Source organism: Anolis carolinensis, chromosome 2 (genome assembly GCF_035594765.1).
Source record: "Anolis carolinensis isolate JA03-04 chromosome 2, rAnoCar3.1.pri, whole genome shotgun sequence".
Taxonomy (NCBI): Eukaryota; Metazoa; Chordata; class Lepidosauria; order Squamata; family Dactyloidae; genus Anolis; species Anolis carolinensis.
Window position 1 is genome coordinate 171,214,428 of NC_085842.1, and position 20,785 is coordinate 171,235,212.

Here is a 20,785-nt window from a genome sequence, read left to right on the forward strand (position 1 = left end):
CAGCATCCATCCAAGTCATAGAATAATAGAGTTGGAAGAGGCCTCATGGGACATCCAGTCCAACCCCCTGCCAAGAAGCAAGAAAATTGCATTCAAAGCACCCCCAACAGATGGCCATCCAGCCTCTGCTTAAAAGCCTCCAAAGAAGGAGTCTCTACCACAGAGAGTTCTAGTGCTGAACAGCTCTCACAGTTAATATTTTCTTCCTAATGTTCAGGTAGAATTTCCTTTCCCAAAGTCTGATGTCATTGTTACCTATCCTGGTCTCCAGGGCAGCAAAAAACAAGTTTGCTCCCTCTTTCCTAAGACTTCCCCTCACATATTTGTACAGACTTATGGCAAGTGGTCTTTCCCAACTGTACCTTGAGATTTCATGCATTGTAATTACAAAACCTTTGTTGCACCACTATATGGTCTGTTGGTTATGTCTTAATAATACATTGAATTACTATGGCACAGGCCTGCCATTCTTTGTCCTTTCAGATACAGTATCCTTAGCCAAAGATAGGTAGCATGCATTGTTCCACCTCAGACATTTCATGTTCTTTCCAGCTTTGCAAAAAAGAAACCTTTGTTATATCAAGTATACTAGAAATACAAAGAGCAATCTCCTTTAAATTCACACCTTTTCAAGCTTTTTCTCCTAGCTCCAGAAGGTGATAACAGATGCCTTCCTGCCCCATGAGCAATTCTTCTGTTTAATTGACCCCGTTTGACTCTGAGGTCTTAACTAACCACAATAGAAAAGGGGAAAAGATCCTCCTATTCATTCTTTTCCAAAATTTTCAATGCAGGTTATGTTCTCATTGATTTTTGAGGTTTGTTAGAAATGTCCAAAACACCTGGAGGGACAAAGTTTGCCCATGCCTGTTCTAATGGCTTGAGATATGAACCCAAACTTCCCCAGATCTATTAAATGGGTACTGTAATTCACTTTGTCATGCTATCCTTTGAGATGGCTATATAGTGCCTCAAAAAGGATATTGTAGAGCAGGTTTTTCCAACCTGTTGCCCTCCAAATGTTTTTGACTTTAATTCCTATTAGCCATGTTAGCTGGTGTTGATGGGGATTGCAGCTGAAAACAGATCAGAAAAAAATGCAGCAAATAAAAAATGTTTACAACACATGATCACTGCAACAAGTTTATTCTATGCTTAGAATTATAAAAATAAAACAGTATTACTTAACCTGAAGGACTTAGATGAAATGGACAATTAACAACATTGATTAAAGAAAGGTCACTGGAAACACATTGGGAACTTTATCCAGCATTTTGCAAGGAAAGGGGAATAATATGGTAACTTGTTGATTTTGATAATTAGCAGATTTTGCAAAGCAGTAGAATTATGGAATGGCAATCATAATGGGAGAAGTTACTTTATATCGTTATGTCTAACCTGTGTTAGAAAAGTTGTATTTTTTATTTTTTCTTGTTCTGGTTGTTTTCTTACTACGTTTTCTTTCTTGTTTACTTTTGTGTTTTGGCTCTTTTCATGTATTAGAAAATGCTTAATTACTTAAATTATATATAAGGTAGAAGGAAAAATACCAAATTATAGAGAAACTGAAAAAAAGGAAGCAAGAAATCCACTTTCAAAATCAAATTATGTATATTTGTTTGTAGTTTTGGCTTATATGTAATTAGAGATATATGTTGTGTAATTTGATATGTAATTGTTGTTTAAGTTTGTTTGTGTTTATGTGTGCATAAGAATTGTTGACAATTTTAATTAAAATGCCTTTAAAAATAAATACTTAATTAAAATTATTATAAAAGATAGGGAGCAACTCCCATATTTCTACAGGTGAACAGCACACTTGTGCTTGCTCTAGACCAGTGGTTCTCAACCTGGGTTCCCCAGATGTTTTTGGCCTACAAGTTCCAGAAATCCCATCCAGTTTACCAGCTGTTAGGATTTCTGGGGGTTGAAGGCCAAAACCATCTGGGGACCCCAAGTTGAGAACCACTGCTCTAGAAGTATAGACAGTCCCCGAGTTATGAACAAGATAGGTTCTGCAGGTTTGTTGTTAAGTTGAATGTGTATGTAAGTTGGAACAAGTAAGTTTATAAGTGTAACTCCAGCAAATATATATATTCTTTAACTTTGTATAGCAAAGGGAAGGGTTAACACCTGTGTGGTGTTTGTTTTGCAGTCTGTGTCCCTGTTCAGAAGATTTCACCCAACTTGGTGTCCCTGGGATAATTGCATTTGGAAAAATTTGACTTGTTGTGGAAACAAGGATTGGTAAAAAGGCTTCAGTGGAAACACCTTTCCCCCATAATAACTCTTCCAGAAGTGAATGTTCCTTCCTAGGGGTAGATTTCTCTTATTTCTTGCCCATTCTTAATGATGAGTAGTTTATAAATCAGAGATAAATCAGGGATGGTCTTTAATGCAAATGCAGTGGGACTTGTTCCAAGATAATCTGTTGAATATTTAGATTTTAGCATTCTGTCTATGGACAGCATTAGCTGCAAGTAAAGTCATACAGGCAAACAACCTGTTGCCTTCACCTGATCAGAGAAGGATATGCTTGGCAGGCAGAATCTTGAACTGGGTGGGGGCGAATCCTTGGTGCTTGCCAGATCTTTCCAAGTACATATTTCTTATATGCCTGGGAGCCCCTTTTCAAAACCAAGCACTAATCTCCCAGAGTTTTCTTCCTTCATCTCATTCCCAGGTCACAGTCCCCAGCTGATCAGGTCCTCATTGTTCGAGCCAACTCACCTCTGGAGTATCCAGCTCAGGGAGTGGAGGTCCGTCCCCTCCAGACCATTCTCATCCCAGGTGAGTTTCTTAGAATCATAGTGTTGGAAGAGACCTCATGGGCCATCCAGTCCAACCGCCTGCCAAGAAGCAGGAAAATAGCATTCAAAGCAACCCCAACAGATGGCCATCCAGCCTCTGCTTAAAAGCCTCCAAAGAAGGAGCCTCCACCACACTCTAGGGCAGAGAGTTCCACTGCCGAACAGCTCTCACAGTGAGGAAGTTTTTCCTAATGTTCAAGTGGATCTCCTTTCCTGAAGTTTGAAGCCGTTGTTCCGCAGCCTAGTTTCCAGGGCAGCAGAAAACAAGCTTGCTCCCTCCTCCCTATGACTTCCCCTCACATATTTATATATGACCCTCATCATATCTCCCCTCACCCTTCTCTTCTGCAGGCTAAACATGCCCAGCTCTTTAAGCCGCTCCCCATAGGGCTTGTTCTCCTGATCATTTTAATCACCCTCCTCTGGACACATTCCAGCTTGTCAACATTTCCCTTCAGTTGTGGTGCCCAGAATTGGACACGGTATTCCAGGTGTGGCCTGACCAAGGCAGAATAGAGGGGTAGCATGACTTCCCTGGATCTAGACACCTTACTCCTATTGATGCAGGCCAAAATCCCATTGGCTTTTTTAGCTGCTGCATCACGTTGTTGGCTCATGTTTAACTTGTTGTCCACGAGGACTCCAAGATATTTTTTACACGTACTGCTGTCGAGCCAGGTGTCCCCCATTCTGTATCTTTGTATTTATTTATTTTTTTGTCAAAGTGGAATATCTTGCATTTGTCCCTGTTGAACTCTTCTCCCCTCATGTGTGCACTTTTCTGTTGCCAAGGTGGTGACCAACTAAAGTGGCCAGGGGTAGTGGGGGCAGAGGAGGGTGCAGTTATTGGAGTAAGTGTGCCTCCTCACAGTGTCACCACAGATAGTAAAGACCCACTAACTACTTGTGCCTTTGTGTTCCTCAGGCCTGAGCTTACAGGCAGCCGAAAGAACGTTGTACCGGGTAAGTTAACTCTGGGGCACAGAAGTCTGAGGGCAGAGAATACAAGTTGGCTGTGTTTCTGCTTTGTTAGTTGCTAACATCCATTTATTTTTAATCAATGGTCACTTTATGAATGGCACTCCTTTAGTCTGCAGATGAAATTTGTGTGATTACATACTTCTCCCAGGGATGGAGAGCTCCCTGTGCTGGGTATCAGGGTGAGTTAGACAAATCAGGCAGCTGTTTTGATTGTCCCCAAAGGGCCTAGGATGCTAATTCTGGCCATAGGATGCAAAAATAATGGGACTATGTAGAGGCAGGGTGCCTTGGATACTTTGGCTTTACAAGGGAGTGCCATTTGCCATTCTGTTTTCAGACTTTGCATATAATCATCGGAGAGAGAGAGAGAGAGGAGTTCTGTGTCCTCCTTTCCATATGTTCCATTTTGCTACATGCAGGTGGTTAACATTACAGACAGGAGAACAGAGCATTCAAATGTATAAACTCCCTCCAATGGCTTGAAATGGCGCAAGTGTTTGCTTACCTCTTAATTCTGTAAGAAAGTGATTTACAGCTGAATTCTGCTGAATGCAGAAACTGGCCTTGTGTCTCTAACAAATAGCCAGTAGGTATTCTCTCTTTGGGAGATCTCTGATAAAAAGCCACTGTATAAAGCCACAAATAGTTTGGGTGCTATGTTGTGTACAGGTGTATGTAATTGAGCTCTTTGGCCACAAAAAGCCACGTTTTGTAGAAATGCATTAATTGGTATTAGCAGGGCAGTGGGGCTGGTGGGAGGAGGAAACCAGTTTTGTACTAAATATCCATATTTGTTTTATGTACCAGAATCCATTTTGGGGTGGTGGGTTTACTCCTAGGCATACCCCTTACTCTGGCAATCTGTGATCTACAAATGAATTTTGAAAAGGTCCCATTTATTATTATTTATTATTTACAGTATTTATATTCGGCCCTTCTCACCCCGAAGGGGACTCAGGGCGGATCACATTATATACATATAGGACAAACATTCAATGCCCATATACACATAGAACCAAGACAGAGACAGACGCAGATGCAATTTAACCTTTTCCTGAGGGAATGTTCGATTCTGGCCACAGGGGGGAGCAGCTGCTTCATCATCCACTGTGATGGCACTTCCTCATTTCAATGTCGTAAATTAGTTAAATTTGCCTCCCATTTCCTTCCTATCCAGTCAGTTGATAAAATAGGTTCTAGAATTGCATACCGGCTCATTAGTCCTTGATGTTGTCAGTACCTTTTTTTTTTTTAAACCCCTCCTCTGACAGGTGAACTTGACAGCAACAATGGGAACCTTTGATGTGGCTGCAGAAGTCGATAGTGTCAAGGTGGAAGGAGAAGGTGGGATGCACCTCGCCATGTTGGCATCCCAGCTGGACAATCTCAACCGACAAATGCAATTCGTCACCTACACCAACACGCTCTTCCATCCCAACACAGCGGATACAGGTGGGTGTGGTCTGAAGGCAACCACTGCTTTCCCTATCGGGGCTAGAGCAGAGATCTCATAAGACAGACTAGGGTATATCAGAAATTTTATTGTCGAAGGCTTTCATGGCCGGAATTACTGGGTTGCTGTGAGTCTTTCGGCTGTATGGCCATGTTCCAGGAGCTTTCTGTCCTGACGTTTTGCCCACACCTGTGGCAGGTATTCTCACAACCTCTGAGGATGCCTACCTCAGATGTGGGTGAAACGGCAGGAGAGAAAGCTTCTGGAACATGGCCATACAGCCCGAAGGTTTTTTAAAACTTCTCTCCCCCTCCCAAAAAAACACCACCTCATTTTTGTTTCCTTAGGAATAAAAAGAAATACACACCTTCTGTTGCTCTCTTTTCCCTCCTTCCCTCCCTTTGGACTCAAATGTTCTTGCAATAGTAGTAGTAGTAGTAGGAGTAGTAATAATAATAGTAATGAATCGTGCAAATTTGCAAGAATATCTTTTTTTTCTTCCCCTTCTGCCCATGCAATCTGGCTTGCAAGGGTTTCTCTCACACTCCTTTCGCTTTTGAAAACATTTGCTTCTTCTCTGTGTCTCTCTCAAAAAAATATAAGATAACCAGCCTGGGAGGAGAAGCAGAGGAGGGAGGTTTTGGAAAAGAAAACATACTGTGGCCTCCAGGCTCCGCTGCTGGCTTGACCTTGACCCAAATATAAGCCGGGGGAGGCTTTTTCAGCTCATAAATAAGGGCTGAAAAACTCGGCTTATCTTCGAGTATATACGGTACTCCCTGTGTCCTTCATGTCTCATCAGAAAAGTGTTTCTGAAAGTGTCTGGAACCTAGGGAGAGGGGGGGCACAGACAGATATGGTTTTCCAAGCTCAGGAATTGCTACACAACTGGGGAAAACGGGGGGAAACACTTGGGATAGGATCTGTCAAATTTACCCATGATGAATCACTTAGTGATGTGGAGTAAGGTGCAATCCCATAGGTGGTCTCCTATCAAGTGTTGACATTTCTCTCCCAAAATCCTGTTTATGAGCCTGGCATGGTAATTTAAAAAATAAATAAATAAATAAATCATAAATATTACAAAAATTTCAAAATAACATCCCTTTGTTTTTCTGTCAGTTCTCATAGTAATCTTGGCTTTTGAAATTGCATTACGGTTAGAGAGGTTGGGAGGAAGGAGAGGAGCCCAGAGAAGGGCTGTATGTGTGCAGATCAATGCCTCTTGTCTCCTCGAGAGTAGCAGGATTAGAAGGGAAAGTCTAGTATCCCCAAGTTCTTTTCTCAAGGTTTTTTTAATGGAATGGGTGGGAACTGCACTCTGTTGTGAGATAAATATCAAAATTAATGGTTTCGGGAGAAAAGGGAAGAAAGAACAACATGTCATGGGATCCGAGAAATGATACCGTTTGCTTTCTTCTGATGCAACAGGACATATTGCCAAGGATATATGACACTCCTCCCACCCACTGTGGGATAACGTCCTTAGAAAGTGTGGACTGGGGAGACTGGGCTGCGATTTAGTACATTGCACTTTAACCATGATGGTTACGAATATATATCTACCGTACAGGATTCCAGCCAATGTTAATAGGGCTTGTTCACATGATACTGTGAATAATAATATTAGCATACCACACCAATTTTGTTGTGTTAGTTGATATGAAGCTACATTGAGTGCCCCTTAAGAATCTTAAAACCCTCTTGTGTATACATTCTTCTCTTTTCTGGAATGACTTTCTGTTAATAATTTCCAGTTTGTATGTCTGAGGTTGCATAGTGGGATTATTTATTTAAAAACATAACACAGGCTGGATCTGATCAAAGGCATATCTAATCCAGCATTTTCTTCTTACTTACTTATTTAGGCGATCCCTCGTAGTTAGAGGATGATGGTCCTCCATTTCTTGGAAGACGCCTCTGCGTGATTTTTTTAATGTGTGGAGGTCGGTGCACGGCCGGTCAACACACAGTCTTCACAGATTGAGGTTCCAGCAGTGGTGTGATTAACACAACGGGAGTGTTGTGTTAATCACAGTGTTCATCCAGCAGCTGACCCAATGCTTCTTGGAAACACAGAGACAAGACATGGGTGTGTTCATATCCTCTAGTTTTTCTTCCCAAGCAAATGATATACAGGCATATCTCACTAATACATTGGTTTAGTTCTGGATCACTACTTTACAGTTAGTCACAGTCTTAGCATATAAAAGCTTCCTAAAGATATTTGCACTGTATTAAGTGCTCAATAGTAGACCTCTGCTATGTTGACTAAACACCAGGTATTTCAACTGAGGTACTGTAATCCTTTTGATTTTCATACCAATTGCCTTTTTACCATACAAATATGTAAAAGAATCCTTTGGCCTCTTTAAGACCCCTTGTGTCCCTATAGTGGGAGAAAGGTGGGATAAAATTAAATTAAATTAAAATGTAATTGAGAATAATTGAGAGCATGAAATTTTTAGTCTGAACATAATAATAATAATAATAATAATAATAATAATAATAATAATAATAATAATAATACACTTTATTTACATTTCGCTTTATCTCCCTGAAGGGAGTCAGAGTGGATTACAGTACACCAGTGGTTCTCAACCTGTGGGTCCTCAGGTGTTTTGGCCTACAACTCCCAGAAATCCCAGCCAATTTACCAGCTGTTAGGATTTCTGGGAGTTGAAGGCCAAAATATCTGGGGACCCACAAGTTGAGAACCACTGCAGTACACATATAAGGCAATCATTCAATGCTTTTTACACAACAACAACATACAATACACACACACAGACAAAGGTAAAGGCCTTCTCCTTTTTCATCTCTGGCGTCTGGAGGCAATGCTCAACTCTATCCATAAGGAGGTTCTCTTGTTCCATTTTCCATGCTGAGGAGCTTGTTGTCCATAGACACCTCCGATCGTGTTTTGCCAGCATGTCTACATGGGGTGTCCTTTTACTTTCCACCGAGGCAGTACTTATTGATCTACTCACATTGCATATTTTCGAACTTCTAGGTTGGCAGAAGTTAAGGATAACAATCGGGAGCTCACTCCAACATGTGGCTTTGAACTGCCAATCCCCTGGTCAGCAGATTTCCTGCAGCTAGCGATTCAACCTGCTGAGCTATCTGTGGATTTCAGGTTGAATAATGGCAAGAGCTCCTAATGGCGCAGTGTGTTAAACCACTGAGGTGCTGAACTTGCTGACTGAAAGGTCAGCAGTTCGAATCCAGGGAGCAGGGTGAGCTCCCGACTTAGCCCTAACTTTGCCAACCTAGCACTTTGAAAGCATACAATGCGAGTAGATCAATAGGTACCACCTCAGTGGGGAAGGTAAAACGTATGGCTCCGGCAGGAAGGTAATGGCATGACCGCTCCATGCAGTCATGCCGGCCACATGACCTTGAGGTGTCTACGGACAATGCTAGCTCTTTGGCTTAGAAATGGAGATGAGCACCAACCCCCAGAGTTGGGTATGACTAGACTTAATGTCAGGGGAAAGCCTTTACCTTTTAATGGCAAGAAGCAAGTGTCCATGAATGCTTATGCTAGACATTTCTTTTTCTAAATCTTAAAGGATTTCTTTATGACCTTTTTATTGAGAAACACATCTGCAAAGATGTCTTTGAATATTACCTCCTTTTTACCAGGTCCCTTGGTTTATAGAAGTTTTGCAGCCTGATATGACCATGTTGTAGTTTCCTTTCACTTTTCCCCTTGCATAGGCCATTTTAGGCTAGGTACAGAAATAAAAATAACAAATAACTAAAAATTCCAGAATACAACACTGAGACGCAAAGTGCAGAAATGCCTGCTGGGTTAATAAAATGTGGGCTAGAACTACCTTTGATCAGATCCAGCATGGCTCTTTTTATAGTCTTTATGTTTTGCAGTCTTTATATAATAACTGTTTCTTGTAAGTTCAGCTATGTTAACATCTTGTCTAAATATGTGCTCTATTCTCTGTTATTGAATGTTTGCTGCTATTTTTAATGGGACAGTTATCATCCTGAGGGCCTCGGCTAGATCAGGATAAACAGTTGAAACATATAAATAGCTACTGTGAATGAAGAGAAAACAAACCATTAGCCAGGCAGGGAAACGGTATACAGGCAGTCACCGAGTTACAAACATCCGACTTACAACCAATTCACAGTTAAGAACAGGGGTGAGACAACAGGAAGTGACAGAAAGCTACCCCCAGGAGGGGAAATGATCTCCTAAAAGAGTTTTCATGGGGAAAAGGTGTCTCAACTGAAGGTTTCTCACCAATCCTTGTTTCCACAACAAGCCACATTTTTCAAAATCCATTATCACAGGGACAGAAAGTGAGTTGAAATCTTCTACACGGGGGCCAGACAGCAAAACAAACACCACAGGGGTGTTAGCACTTCCCTATGCTATCCAAAACTCATATATGTATATAGGTATATGTATGCAAATATATACGGTGTGTGTATATATAGGTAAAGGTTTTCCCCTGACATGAAGTCTAATCGTGTCCGACTCAGAGGGGTGTTGCTCATCTCCATTTCTAAGCTGAACCCCCGGTGGCGTAGTGACTTGAAGGTTGGGTTACTGACCTGAAGGCTGCCAGGTTCGAATCCAACCCAGGGAGAGTTCCCTCTATCAGCTCCAGCTCCATGCGGGGACATGAGAGAAGCCTCCCACAAGGATGGTAAAAACATCAAAACATCTGGGCATCCCTTGGGCAACGTCCTTACAGACAGCCAATTATCTCACACCAGAAGCAACTTGCAGTTTCTCAAGTCGCTCCTGACACATACACACACACAAAAACTAAGCCGAAGAGCTGGCACTGTACATAGACACCTCCAAGGTCAAGTGTCCAGCATGACTGCATGGAGTGCTGTTACCTTCCTGCTGGAGCGATACCTATTGATCTACTCACATTTCCATGTTTTTGAACTGCTAGTTTGGCAGAAGCTGGGGCTAACAACAGGATCTAACCCCACTCCCCAGATTCAAACTGCCGACCTTTTTGTCAGTAAGTTCAGCAGCTCAGCGGTTTAACTCACTGCACCATCGGGGGCTCCTCTGTGTGTGTGTGTGTGTGTATACACACACACACACATATATGTGTGTTTGTGTGTGTGTGTGTATATACTGTGTGTGTATATACATACATACATATACACACACATACATACATGCAGTTGGTGTTACACTTAAAAATGTAGCTGTTACGATTTATATACAAATTCAGCTTAAAAACAAACCTACAGAACCTATTTTGTTTGTAATTTGGGGACTGCTTGTAGTAGTCACCAAACAGCCTTCCAAAGCGTGGCTCTTGCTTAAATTATTGGGCTATGCATTCCATCATCCTCACTTGTTGAGATAGTGGATATTATAGTCCAATAGAAAGCACTTCAGAAAACACCCAACTTTTCTGGAATAACTATGGAAATGAGCCCATTATCTGGGATCTGTGCTGGCTGTTTTTTTTTTCAAGTGCTCCTTGGTTGGTTGAATGACTGAGTTGTCAGTAGGAGTGGGACTTAGCAATGCCGTGTTGACTAAAGCAAAGAGGCCCTTTCAGGGTGACCCAGAAGAAGTGAAATATAAAGCCCAAAGCCAGCAAGGTGTCACTGCAAAAAGTGCGTTTCCCAAGCAAGTCAGTCTCAGATTACATCATGGGGACTTGTTTCTACAGAAACCTGATGACAAGGTCCTGGCTGGGGGCAGTGGGAATTTTCATCCATTGCATCTGGAGGATTGGATGAGAAGAATGAGGCATCACTGAATGGTATCCAGGACAAGAAGGCAATGCTAACTGCCTTTCCCAACTGATTTATGTTGAATTTTTATGAGTTTATGGGTCTGTCTTTCTGGGCCAAAGTGCTAACTTCTGAGGAGTATGTGTGTATGTGTGTTTCTCTAAAAGCACTGCTGTCCCTGAAAAACAAAAACCCTTTGTTATCAAAGCATGCCTGTCCTTCTTACTGGACAAAAATGCTTGCCAAGGACGGGGGAGGCTCCCCTGCTTTCGAGTGGCTCCTATCACATGAAACGAGGCAATCTCCAGGGCTCTGGTGCCAAGCCGTCCTCTTCCTCCTCTCACGAGAGTGCTTTGCCAAGATAAGAGGGCAGGGATCATGCCATGCCTCATGCTGTGGATTAAATTTCTTCCTATTTTCCAGCAGCTATAGCAGTTTCTCTTGAGTGGTTCTGCCTCTCCTCTCAGGCTTGCTATGAATGGCCTTTTGGAAATATACAGTTGTCCGCCTGGTTATCATTATGTAGATTAGGAACACTATGTAGATTAGGAACACAAAGCCTTGAGATGGAGGTGGGACTGAGAGAAGGACCTCTCCTGAAGATCTCAGGGCCCGGGCAGGTTTGTACAAGGAGACACGATCAGCCAAACAGCCTGGGCCAGAGCTGTCTAGGGCTTTAAAAGTCATAACCACAACTTTGAATTGTGCCCGGAAACAGACTGGCAACCAGTGAAGCTGTTGCAACCGGGGCAGCAACCTGGCTGCAGCTCTTTCAAAAGTTTCCAAGCACTCTTCAGAGGCAGCCTCACGTAGAGCACGTTACAGTAATCCAGATGGGATGTAACTAAGACATGTACCTTAATTTTCATGTAAGTGACTTCCTTAAAAAAGAAAAAAGTCAACAGTACAGTCTTTGCACATCACATATCTTCTCAGAAGTATATGCCACTGAATTTATTAGAGTTTACTCCTAGTAAAATGGATATGAAATTGTTTGCAGCCTGAAAGACAAAACTACTCTGAAAAGTAACCTTTGCACATATCAGTTTCCTCCTCAAACACCCAAACCCATGCTTTAAGCCAGTGGTTCTCAACCTGTGGGTCCCCAGATGATTTGGCCTTCAACTGGCTGGTATTTCTGGGAGTTATAGGCCAAAACATCTGAGGACCCACAGGTTGAGAACCACTGCTTTAAGGTCTGCTTTCTGTCAAAGGCAAACAGAATTTCCATTCTAATGTTTGCAGTACAGTTCAGTATTTGTGTTTATTCTCTTAGCAGTAAAAGAGCAAGTTGCTAATATGAATTTTGTAGGTTTGACACAATAAGAAAGTAATAATATTGTTTTTAGAAAATAAAGGAGGCACTTGAAAATAACCAAAACATTAACAAACACTGCAAAATCCCTTTCCCCCCGAATTCTATTGTACCAGGGATTGCCATCTCTACCATCAAAAATAGTTGTCTTTCTCAGTCCCCATTATATTTTTTTTCTTTTTATCTGGTTTCTAGAAGTAATAGGTGTTCTAGGAACAGTTCCAAAAATACTAGCAAAACATCCAAATGAAATCACTATTGTGTTCCAAATGTCACTCTACTGTGTGTGAATTACAATCCTGGCAGTTTTTAATTGGGTCTTCTTGCACTATTTCCACAACTGCAACGTACAGGCATTGACTTCTCCAGGAAGACATCCTTTCCTTTGTCATGTAATAGTACCCAGTTCCTGTCAAGTATCCAAATATTTTATATACATTATTTCCATAATCCTTGCAATACCCCTGTGAAGTAGCCTTGTTGGAACTCTGTGTCCATTTTAATTGAACTGTTTTTTTTACTGTTGTCTTATGATGTTGTTTTTATTATGTTTGTTCTGTTCATGCTGCTATATGTTGTTTTGACTATTAGCTGTTTTTTGCACACATGTTGGAAACCGCCTTGAGTCCTCTCGAGGAGATGGAGTGGTATATAAATAAAGGTTTGTTGTTGTTGTTGTTCCATTGTTCCCGTATTGCGGAGGCAAGAGGGTGATGAGAATGAGGGCATATAGTACGACCCTCATATCTGCAATGGATATGTTCCTAGACTGTGTGGATGAAAACTTTTTGTCGTTCTCTAACAAGTCTGGGAATTATACTCTTATAATCCAAGTAGGTATGAATAGTGGAGAACTCTGTCTCCTGCCCAGAAACCTATATAGTGGTGTGGTGTGGCCTTTCTTTTTAAGTAAGTGAAGGTAGCCCTAAACTGGTGGTCTGCCTCTTCCTCTGTTTTTCAGTGCAGTTTTCTACCGATGAGCATCATGCGACTTTCATAATCCGCATCCGCCATGCGCCTACCCCCAGGCTCTACAACCCAGGATCCTCCAGTGGAGAGAACAGTGGAGGTGAGCACAACATGGACAGAATTTGTGGGGAAAGGGAGGGTCTGAGTTTTGAAGTCTTTTGGCTGTGTCTTCTGTAGAAGATCTGAAGCAGGCATTCACCTGATCATGTGCAGGGAGCTCCCTTCCTCCCAGCAAGGATCAGTGTTTAAGAATCATTGCATCCTAAGGACTGGTGAAAAATATCTACAGCATCATTTCTGTTGTGATATGAGTCACTGTGAATTATAGCAAGCATTGTGCTTTGTGGAGCACCTTTTCAGAGTCTCTCTTGCTCTCTAGTGGTTGACATGAGCACCACATTACAGAAAGATGCTGTAGTTGCACTCTGTAGTTTTCTCTTTAAGGACAGGGAAGCGATCCTGGCCTGCGCCTGAAGGCCCTGCCAAAGACACCTTCCCAAGGAGGCCACGCCTGGGCGGAGGTGCCTCACCGGTTGCTGAAGGCACCATCTTCCAGCCTCAACTGCACCCCATAGAGGATGGTGCCTTCGGCAACTGCCTAATTTGCCTTGCGGTTGAACCGCTCCTGGTCTCAAACCTGTTGAGGGGCCAGACTATAATTTGAAAATGAACATGAACACATTCCTATACACCAGTGGTTCTCAATCTTTGGGCCTCTGGGTATTTTGGACTTAAGCTCTCAGAAATCCCAGCTAGCTTACTAGTTGTTAGGAACTGTGGGAGCTAAAGTCCAAAACAGCTGGAGGCCCAAAGGTTGGGAACCACTGCTATGCACGCTGCATATGTCTTATTTGTAGTGCAAAAAATATATATGAAGGAACAATACAATATATAAAATGAAGAACAATTGTAACCAATGTAAACATACCAGTCTTTCAATGGGAAGTGTGGGCCTGCTTTTGGCTAGTGAGAGAATCAAGTTAATTAGGATTATTGTTGTGTGCCTTCAAGTCATTTCAGAAAATGGCATATGCTGCCTCAGTCTGGTGGAGTCTCCTTCTCTGGAGGTTATTCAGCAGAAGTGGCATGGTCATCTGTCAGGAGGGCTTTGATTGTGGTCAAGAAAGGGAGGGAGGGAGGCCTGCAGAGAGAGGTCCAGTGGAAATTTGAACAGGGGCTGCAATTGGGCCAGACTTTGGACATGGCTGCATAAATTTCAGCAGGTGTTGCTTTTCATACAACCACGTAATAAATACCTGCTGTAATTACCTCTTCTCCATGGGCATTAAAGATACAAGAGCCATCTCCAGTTCCCACTCTCAAACTATAACTGCATTTGTATGTCAGGGGATCTTGTAGCACCTTAGAGACTAACTCAGAGGATCAAGTTAGTAGCGTAAGCTTTTGTTACATTGTAGAACTAATGCAGTTTGGCCTCACTTTAACTGTCATGGCTCCATATTGTGGAATCATGGGAGTTGCAGCACTCTTTGGCAGAGAAGGCTAAAGATCTTCTGTAACTACAACTCCCTGGATTCCATTGGATTGAGCCGTGGCAGTTCAAGTTTGATAAGCTGGAAAGTGTCCAGAGGAGGCAATTAAAATGAGCTGGGCAGGTTTAGCCTGGAGAAGAGAAGGTTGAAAGGAGTGTCATGAGGAAGAGGGAGCAGGCTTGTTTTCTGCTGCCCTGGAGACTAGGACTTGAAGCAAAAGGTTCAAATTACAGGAAAAGACATTCCACCTGAACATTAGGAAGAACTTCCTGACTATAAGAGCTGTTCAACAGTGGAACTCTCTGCCTCAGAGTGTGATGGAAGATCCTTCCCTGTAGGTTTTAAACAGAGGCTGGATGGCCATCTGTCAGGGGTAGTTTGCTTCTTTTGCATGACAGGGGGCTGGACTGGTTGGTCCATGTGGTCTCTATGATTCTATTATTCTAAGTGATGTCAAACTCCATTAAATCTACAGTGTAGATTGCCCCCTAGTCCACTTCCTTGGATGTGTGGAGTGAAATGCCTAAGAACAGATCTTTATAGATAGATTGTATATATGAATAGCCATAGAAATGCAAAACTTATGGGTATGGTGATGAGATGACAAGTCCATTTTTAGGGATGATTGTTGGGGACAAAGACATGAGGAAAGCTGATGCCTAAAGCCAAACTGAGTAGAAAACGGTGTGAATGGCAACTGTTTTGCCTGAATATATCCTGTTTGGTGCTTATTAGCTACCAAGGAGCATGTGACTGTATTTCTGGGTACAGATTCATGTGTTGAATACAACAGGTGGAAGGAAGCTAGTTGTGTATGTGTCAGCATCAATATGTGTTCCCCACTTTCCTAAAGAGCTGAAGAACTTTAAGGGAATGAGTGAACTTCCAGGAGACTCTTCTCCATGAAGTCAAAAAGGAAAGTACCCTGACTCTAGAACAAGCTTTCTAGTGTCATCTCACACCATGGGAAAAACTCTTGATTTAAAAAACGTATTTTGCTGTGTCAGGATAGGGGAGAAAACTGAGCTAATTCCCAGTGCTTGAGAGTGCTAGTTAGTTTGCCATGTAATGTGTAATAAGCAGCAGCCATGAATTTGCATCTGAATTTCAATGTTTTTTTTTAATACTTTGGTGAAAGTTTATGATAGATTGTTCTCCTAGTTTCATCAATTCTAATGATTTGAGAGTTCTACTTTTGTCATTTAAACCCTATAAGCTAATCTGAAGGTTTAATAGCAAGCTAATATATTCAAATCATAAATCATTGTGTGAATATTTGTCAAGGCAAATGCTTATGGACAAAAAAAACCCCCAAGTAGCAATAAGGGAATTATTGGGATCTAGTGTAATGTTGGCTGGAAACCAAAAAAGTGGATGTGATAAACTGTCCAGAGGTCACTGCTTGGACTACTCTTGCTCTGTGGCAGTAGTCTTGCTGTTGTCCTCTTAGCATCAAGATGAGACTTGGAAACATGTAGGAGGACAGGATCTCATTCTTCTAAATCAAATCAATCTTGCCCAGGCTGTTCTTGTTACCTAAAAATTCTATGCTGTGATGAATGCCCATTTCTGTATCCACTTTTATCATGGCCTTCTCTGAAGCCTTGTGATCGTCTCCTTCTGAAAGCAGAACTTTGCTAACCTCGTCTGTATTTTTCTCGCCAGTAGAATATAACATCAGTGCGCTGGTCACCATAGCAACCAAGACTTTCTTGCGCTATGACAAGTTGCGAGCGCTGATCAACAGTATCCGTAAATTTTACCCCACGGTGACCATCATCATCGCCGATGACAGCCAAGACACCGAACATGTGCAGGGCCCCCACATTGAACAATACTTCATGCCCTTTGGCAAGGTGGGCAGTCTCTAGGCCTTCCTAAATGGTCTACTCAATTTCTTGGTTTATGTTGTGATAGGGTAGGGTTGAGGAAGCTATGTTCCTCTAAATCAGTGGTTCTCAACCTGGGTCCCCAGATGTTTTTGGCCTACAACTCCCAGAAATCCCAGCCAGTTTACCAGCTGTTCAGATTTCTGTGAGTTGAAGGCCAAAAACATCTGGGGACCCCAGGTTGAGAACCTCTGCTCTAGATGGCATTGAACTACATTCTCTATTGTGTTGGTTGAAGTTGATAGAGGTTAGAATCCAACAGCAATCAGAGGGTGAAACATTCACTGTCTTTGCATTAGGGCCTGAAAGAAACATTCTCTTGGTAAACTCTTGACATGGGCAAGGAACACCTCTTTAAGATGCAAAGCTACCCTGTGCATTTATGTTGGGAATTATCCTATTGTTATGATTTAAAATCAATGATAGCAGAATGAGTTAAAATTGTATTATTACATATTAGGTACCCATTGTCCATTTCAATGCATTGTTATATATTATTCTAATCTATATGAATGTATGAATGTTGAGAACCAAGGATAGGCTGAAACAGAACTCTGGTTGGACATATGTCATAGTTGGTCAGAAGCAGTATAAGGAACAAGAGCGGAAGTCTCAAGAGTCAAATCTAGACCTCTAAAAGAACTACCTGATAATGGGTTGCCAATACAGAGAGAGTGTGGAGTTGCTAATCACAGGGACTACAGTTTCCAAAATCCTTTGACCAGCATGTTGACTGAGGGATTATAAGAATACAATCCAAAATACTGTTGTCCAAGCTCTACTAGGGGCCTATGTGTTGGTGGAAGGGGTGCAGGAATGTGATAAAGAAGTAAAATGTTAATTGATGGAATTGAAAGTGATGAATTTATGATATTCAGTGCATCATAGTTAAATGAGATCACTACAGCGCTTGGGTTTGGGAGGGGTGTTGGTTTTGTTTTGTTATAGGAGTTACTGGGCAGTGCCTCCAACTGGCATTTACAGAAGCTCTTTTATTGGATTCCTTCTTCCTAGGGCTGGTTTGCTGGCAGGAACCTTGCTATATCCCAAGTGACCACCAAATACGTTTTGTGGGCAGATGACGATTTCATTTTCACACCTCGCACTAAAGTGGAGAAGCTGGTAGACGTTCTTGAGAAAACATCCCTGGATCTGGTGAGTGTCCTCCCTTCCTGACTCTAGAACATTTCCTCTGCCCAAGGAAACAAGCAGACATCTTTCCAGCTGAACTTCTTGGAGGCTAGTGACACAGTCCAGAGTGGCAACAAGAGATTAAAAACCTGTCAGTCATGGTTGAGACATGGGCTGGGTTATATGCTGCACTCTGGGAAATATGTGTTCCTGATCAGAAGTGTGCAAAGAGAGTCAGATAGGAAGAACTTCAGACTAAGCTGAAGTTGATTCCTAGGACCCTGAGTGCCATTTCTACTTTCATATTTCATTGCATAATAATTACCACCACATAATAATCATAGCCAAGTAAAGCCCCATAGCTTGCCCACCCCCTTTCCAGTTTCAATTGGCTGAGTAAGGTGCAAGCCAAGTGATGTCCCATAGCTGGATTGTTTTTCACCACATAATAGTCGCACATCATTTTTTCATCCACCAAAAAAAAGAGATGTAAGGTGTGATTGCTATGCGATGAAATACAGTAATTCTGAAATGTAAATCCAGTTTAAACAATAAAACTGTGATTCAGACAGTTCCAGGTTCTGTAACAAGATCTAAATATCACATGTTAAGGACAATGGTGGAAATTGTCATTTCTAACCCTCAAAGTAGTAGTAGGACACATGCCTGGCTACTGCAGAGAGACATAATGCTCCATTAGATGGGCTTAGTATATGGCTGAAAGGTCCAAAAGTACTCTAAAGGCACCAGATCCCATCTGATCTTGAAAACTACAGGGTCAGTGCTGATTCATACTTGGATGGGAGACTACCAATGATTACCAGGTCTTGTGGGCTATATTTCAGAGAGAAGAACTGGGTAAAACCACTTCTGAAAATTCCTTGTCTATGAAAATCCTACGAAATTCAAGGGATCGCCACAAACCAACAGGCAACTTGAAGACACACACAAAGAGAAAGATGGCAATTCTGAAGTAAATCTTATATCTGTACCAATGAAGACTGTTACTTGTGGGCTCCTAGATCATATTTGCCCCCAAGAGTGTTTGGGGATCTAGCATTGCTCAATTCTAAATTCCCAATTCAAGCTTTTGTCAGCTTCAGAATGATGAAATTGAATACAAGTTGGTTTTCCTGTATGTTATTTGGTGTGAACACCCTAATCCTGCTTTGTGCTTTTTTCCCTGTCCATCCCAAATATTTTACCCTGTGTCTGGCAGGTGGGTGGAGCAGTGCGGGAGATCACTGGTTACACCACCACATACCGACAGCAGATCAGTGTGCAGCCTGGTGACGATGACGGCGACTGCCTAAGAACCCGCCAAGGCTACCACCATGTCATCGAAGGCTTCCCTGATTGTGTGGTTACTGACGGTGTAGTCAACTTCTTCCTGGCACGCACAGAGAAGATGCTGCAGGTTGGGTTCGATCCTCGTCTCAGCCGGGTTGCCCACCTTGGTGAGTGATGACAACAGGATAGTTGACTACAAACTCACATGAAATAAGTCTGACCATTCTCAATGTATGCCTTGTGTTGGCACTTACTCTTTTCTCATAAAATAAGCAAAGGAAATGGAATGGAAAGAACAGTACAAATGGTGATGTTTTGTGATTCTGTAGGCACAGGGAAGGCTTCAAGATGGCAGTATTGTAAAGTGGTGGTCCCTGGACTAGTTCCAGTCCTTGACCTGTTGGCTGCAAGTTCTTGGATTGTTTCCAGGAGGTTTCCAATTGGTACAAACATAGTTCTTGAATCTGGCGCATCATTGGGGATGAAATAATTGTGGGTCCCCCAGGTCAGATAGCTTGAGATGCACTAATTTCAGGTACAGTTAGGAGAATTAATTTTTGAACTGTAACTTCCAGAATCCCCAGTAACCATGTTTATTAATGAATTTGGGGATTTGTTATCAAAATATGTGTTTTTCAAGCTCTGGTACTGACCTTGGCCAACTCAACACCTCCTCAGCATATACAGAATGTCATATGCCGACCCATATACTGTCCTCATAAATGCACTTTAAAGCCCTGAAGCCACTCATAAGTTTCAGAGTGAGCAGGCAGGATCCGAAAAGTTTTGTCTTCCAACCCAATTCCATAGTTAGGTGCAAAGGAATGGTAACTGAGGGTCTCAAGGTGCTCTGAGCACATCTGCAATCCTTGTATACCCAGCATGGGAGAGAGTTAACAGATGCTTTGCTGATCCTACATGTTTTTGCTGAAGTATGAAATCCCTGAATGAAGTTGTTTCAGGGCTCAAAACGTAAGCTAGAAAGAGGGATTTGGGTGCTGCACAAAAAGGGGAGACCAATCCCTACAGTGCCTGAAAAATCAGATCTGCTCATGTAAGGGAAATGTACCTTTATGGATTTCCCAACCTGAATTCTAGCGGGGTTGTTGTATGTTTTCCGGGCTGTATGGCCATGTTCTAGAAGTATTCTCTTCTGACGTTTTGCCCACATCTATGGCAGGCATCCTCAGAGGTTGTGAGGTATGGAGAAACTAAGCAAGGAAGGTTTATATATATCTGTGGAAAGTCCAGGGTGAGAGAAGAATTCTTGTCATTGTCTGAAATGAGATGTGAAATGTTTGATGTTTGTTGTTTTTGTTCACTTTGTGAGCTATCATATAACAATTTGTCTCAGGATCAACAAGAAAACAAGAGGAACATCCAAAAAATTCATGTAGCCAAGGGGTAGCCAACAGCAACTATGTCTAGGGACTTCTTTCCTCCCTGAATCTGCCTTTTGGTTGGCAGCAGTGTGTTTCATCATACCTGAAGTGACATTGTGCCATTTCTGGCTGCCATTTTTCCTATGTTGAGGAGTTAGAAGGGGAGATTTGTGGCTGTTTGGGGTGAAAAATTATCTCAAAAGCTGTCCGAAACGTATGAGGGGCTTCTCGTGTGTCCCGTGAATCATATTTATGTGTTTGAAGTGTGGCATGCCATGCATGGGCTGCATTTTGCCCACCACTAATGTAGACAAATGAGGTTTTCTTGACTAA

The 20,785-nt window shown here is 42.1% G+C and overlaps 1 protein-coding gene across 8 annotated transcripts in view; it reads left to right on the forward strand.

Annotated features, from left to right (window-relative positions):
* Nucleotides 1-20,785, forward strand: part of b4galnt1 (beta-1,4-N-acetyl-galactosaminyltransferase 1) — a 95,381-nt gene that overhangs the window by 71,952 nt on the left and 2,644 nt on the right. For 5 of the 8 annotated variants that reach the window (XM_062971093.1, XM_062971092.1, XM_062971094.1 and 2 more), the window contains exons 4-10: nt 2,684-2,790; nt 3,736-3,773; nt 5,063-5,243; nt 13,260-13,367; nt 16,426-16,616; nt 17,664-17,804; nt 19,000-19,237. In XM_062971093.1, the coding sequence (XP_062827163.1) occupies nt 2,684-2,790; nt 3,736-3,773; nt 5,063-5,243; nt 13,260-13,367; nt 16,426-16,616; nt 17,664-17,804; nt 19,000-19,237 (1,004 nt within the window). Of the gene's footprint in view, nt 1-2,683; nt 2,791-3,735; nt 3,774-5,062; nt 5,244-13,259; nt 13,368-16,425; nt 16,617-17,663; nt 17,805-18,999; nt 19,238-20,785 lie in introns of those variants that run through there. The other 3 variants (XM_062971091.1, XM_062971096.1, XM_062971097.1) reach the window with 3 other exon arrangements.